The 1907-nt window shown below is 36.7% G+C and overlaps 1 protein-coding gene across 1 annotated transcript; it reads left to right on the forward strand.

The window, feature by feature from the left end:
- Positions 1-291: 291 nt before the first annotated feature.
- LOC121312614 (sulfotransferase 6B1-like) lies at positions 292-1903 on the forward strand (the record flags this gene model as incomplete). The annotated part of the gene is made up of 5 exons (XM_041244328.1): positions 292-473; positions 608-816; positions 1005-1131; positions 1307-1401; positions 1703-1903. Coding segments are annotated over exons 1-5 (771 nt in total), but the record flags the coding sequence as incomplete, so codon positions are not given.
- Between the last annotated feature and the right edge of the window lie 4 nt (positions 1904-1907).

Raw genomic sequence — 1907 nt, forward strand, 5'->3', positions numbered from 1 at the left:
AAAAGGTTTCATGAACTACAAACCTGATTTAAATAAAATGGGTTCTTAAAAAAAAGTAATTAACAAAACATTCCTTAAAACAAAAAGTTGTGTGAATATCCACCTCACATCTAGTGGTACTATTAAATGCCTCATCATCTTTACGAGAGAGACTTGATTACACCATTTCCTTCTGGTATGTTTCTTAAAACATTCCTTTACATAACTGATAGTTTCCGGTTCCCAGCTGAAAGATAGATATATAAAGAGAGAAATGTTTCTCATGCACCCAGATAACGCAGTATCAAGCTCTTTCTGAAGACATTTGACAAACTCTAAAGACATTCAACACAAGATGCCAGAACAGACTGAGCTCATTCACACCTTCAATGGCATTCCATTTTCTACAAGAGTATCAAAAGAGCTCCTTCAGTCCCTGGACACCTTTGAAGCCAGAGAAGACGACGTGTTATTAGTTTCATATCCAAAATCAGGTAAGACACATTTCTGAATATTATTTGATATCTTTCCGTGAACTTTACTAATTATTAAAAGTTGATCTATCAGAAATGGGTAGATCAGTATACACAGACTGCTTGACTGATGTGTGTTTTGAAACTCTTCCTAGGCACGCACTGGCTTGCAGAGATTATGAAGAATCTGTACCACAGCCACAATGAAGACAATGGGGTTAGCAAAGTGACACTGACATCACCTCTGGAGTTCGGAGATCTCTCCAAATTCGATGAGCTGAGAAACCTCCCCAACAAGAGGCTCATCCCAACACACCTCAACTATGAGATGATCCCAGTGCAGTTCAAAACAAAAAAATGCAAGGTAACAAAAAACAGCCATTATGTTTGTTGCTTTATCAAATAACACGACCATGAAATCGTAAAGTATCACAGCACAGTGCAGTAATAAAGGATACTACTTTTCAACATTACGCTGTGCAAACACCAAATTATTAAGAGATGGTGTCTGAATTACACAAACTAAAATTATTATCTTGTTCTTGCTTCCAGATGATTTATGTGATCAGAAATCCTAAGGACACCGCTGTTTCATTGTACCATTATTACAAGCAGAACCCCAATCTGCCCAAGATTGAGAAATGGTCCACCTTTTTAGAAATGTTCTTGAAAGGAGAAGGTAAATATGACTAATGTTTAGATTGAGATGGAAAAATGTGAAGAACATCAATTAAATTTGCATGTTGTTAAAAGAGTTACCACCATGTCCTTTTAATTTTCATATCAGACATGATACATGATGCAAAAGTGTTAATTTGATACAATAATTTGCTTTGCCTGTATTTGTATTGCAGTTGTATGCGGTTCCTGGATTGACCATGTCCTTAGCTGGGAAAAGAGCAAAACTGATGAAAATGTCCTTGTTCTGTACTACGAGTCCTTAAAGCAGGTGAGTTCAAAATGGAGCACAGGCATGGACATCATCCATTTGATATTGTCTTACATTAGTGTAGAACTAAAAAGTCACTTTGAGGAATGAAGTTAACTGGAACAATCCCTGTTATATATTCCATAGCAGATGCACGTTGGGGAAATTTGTAGAAAACATTATTTAGTTTCTCTGGAACATGATGGTCTGATTCTTTTCTTTTCCATGCTATCCCACTGGGGTTAATTCAATCAATTAACACCAATACATTTTGCCATTCCCTCAATGTAAAACTAAACTGTCAAATGTATGTTTTTCATAGGATCTTCCAAAACATGTCAAGGAGATCAGCACGTTTTTGGGCATCAATGTCACTGAAGATCAAGTCAAAGACATTTCAAAGAAATCTTCCTTCAGTGAAATGAAGGACAAGGCAGAGAAGGAGAAAGTGAATCCAAACCACACGGTCTGCGTACTGACTTCCAACAAGAAGCTGATATTTAGGAAAGGTAAGAGTTTCATCACCA

The sequence above is a fragment of the Polyodon spathula genome, unplaced genomic scaffold (genome assembly GCF_017654505.1).
Source record: "Polyodon spathula isolate WHYD16114869_AA unplaced genomic scaffold, ASM1765450v1 scaffolds_4138, whole genome shotgun sequence".
Lineage (NCBI taxonomy): Eukaryota > Metazoa > Chordata > Actinopteri > Acipenseriformes > Polyodontidae > Polyodon > Polyodon spathula.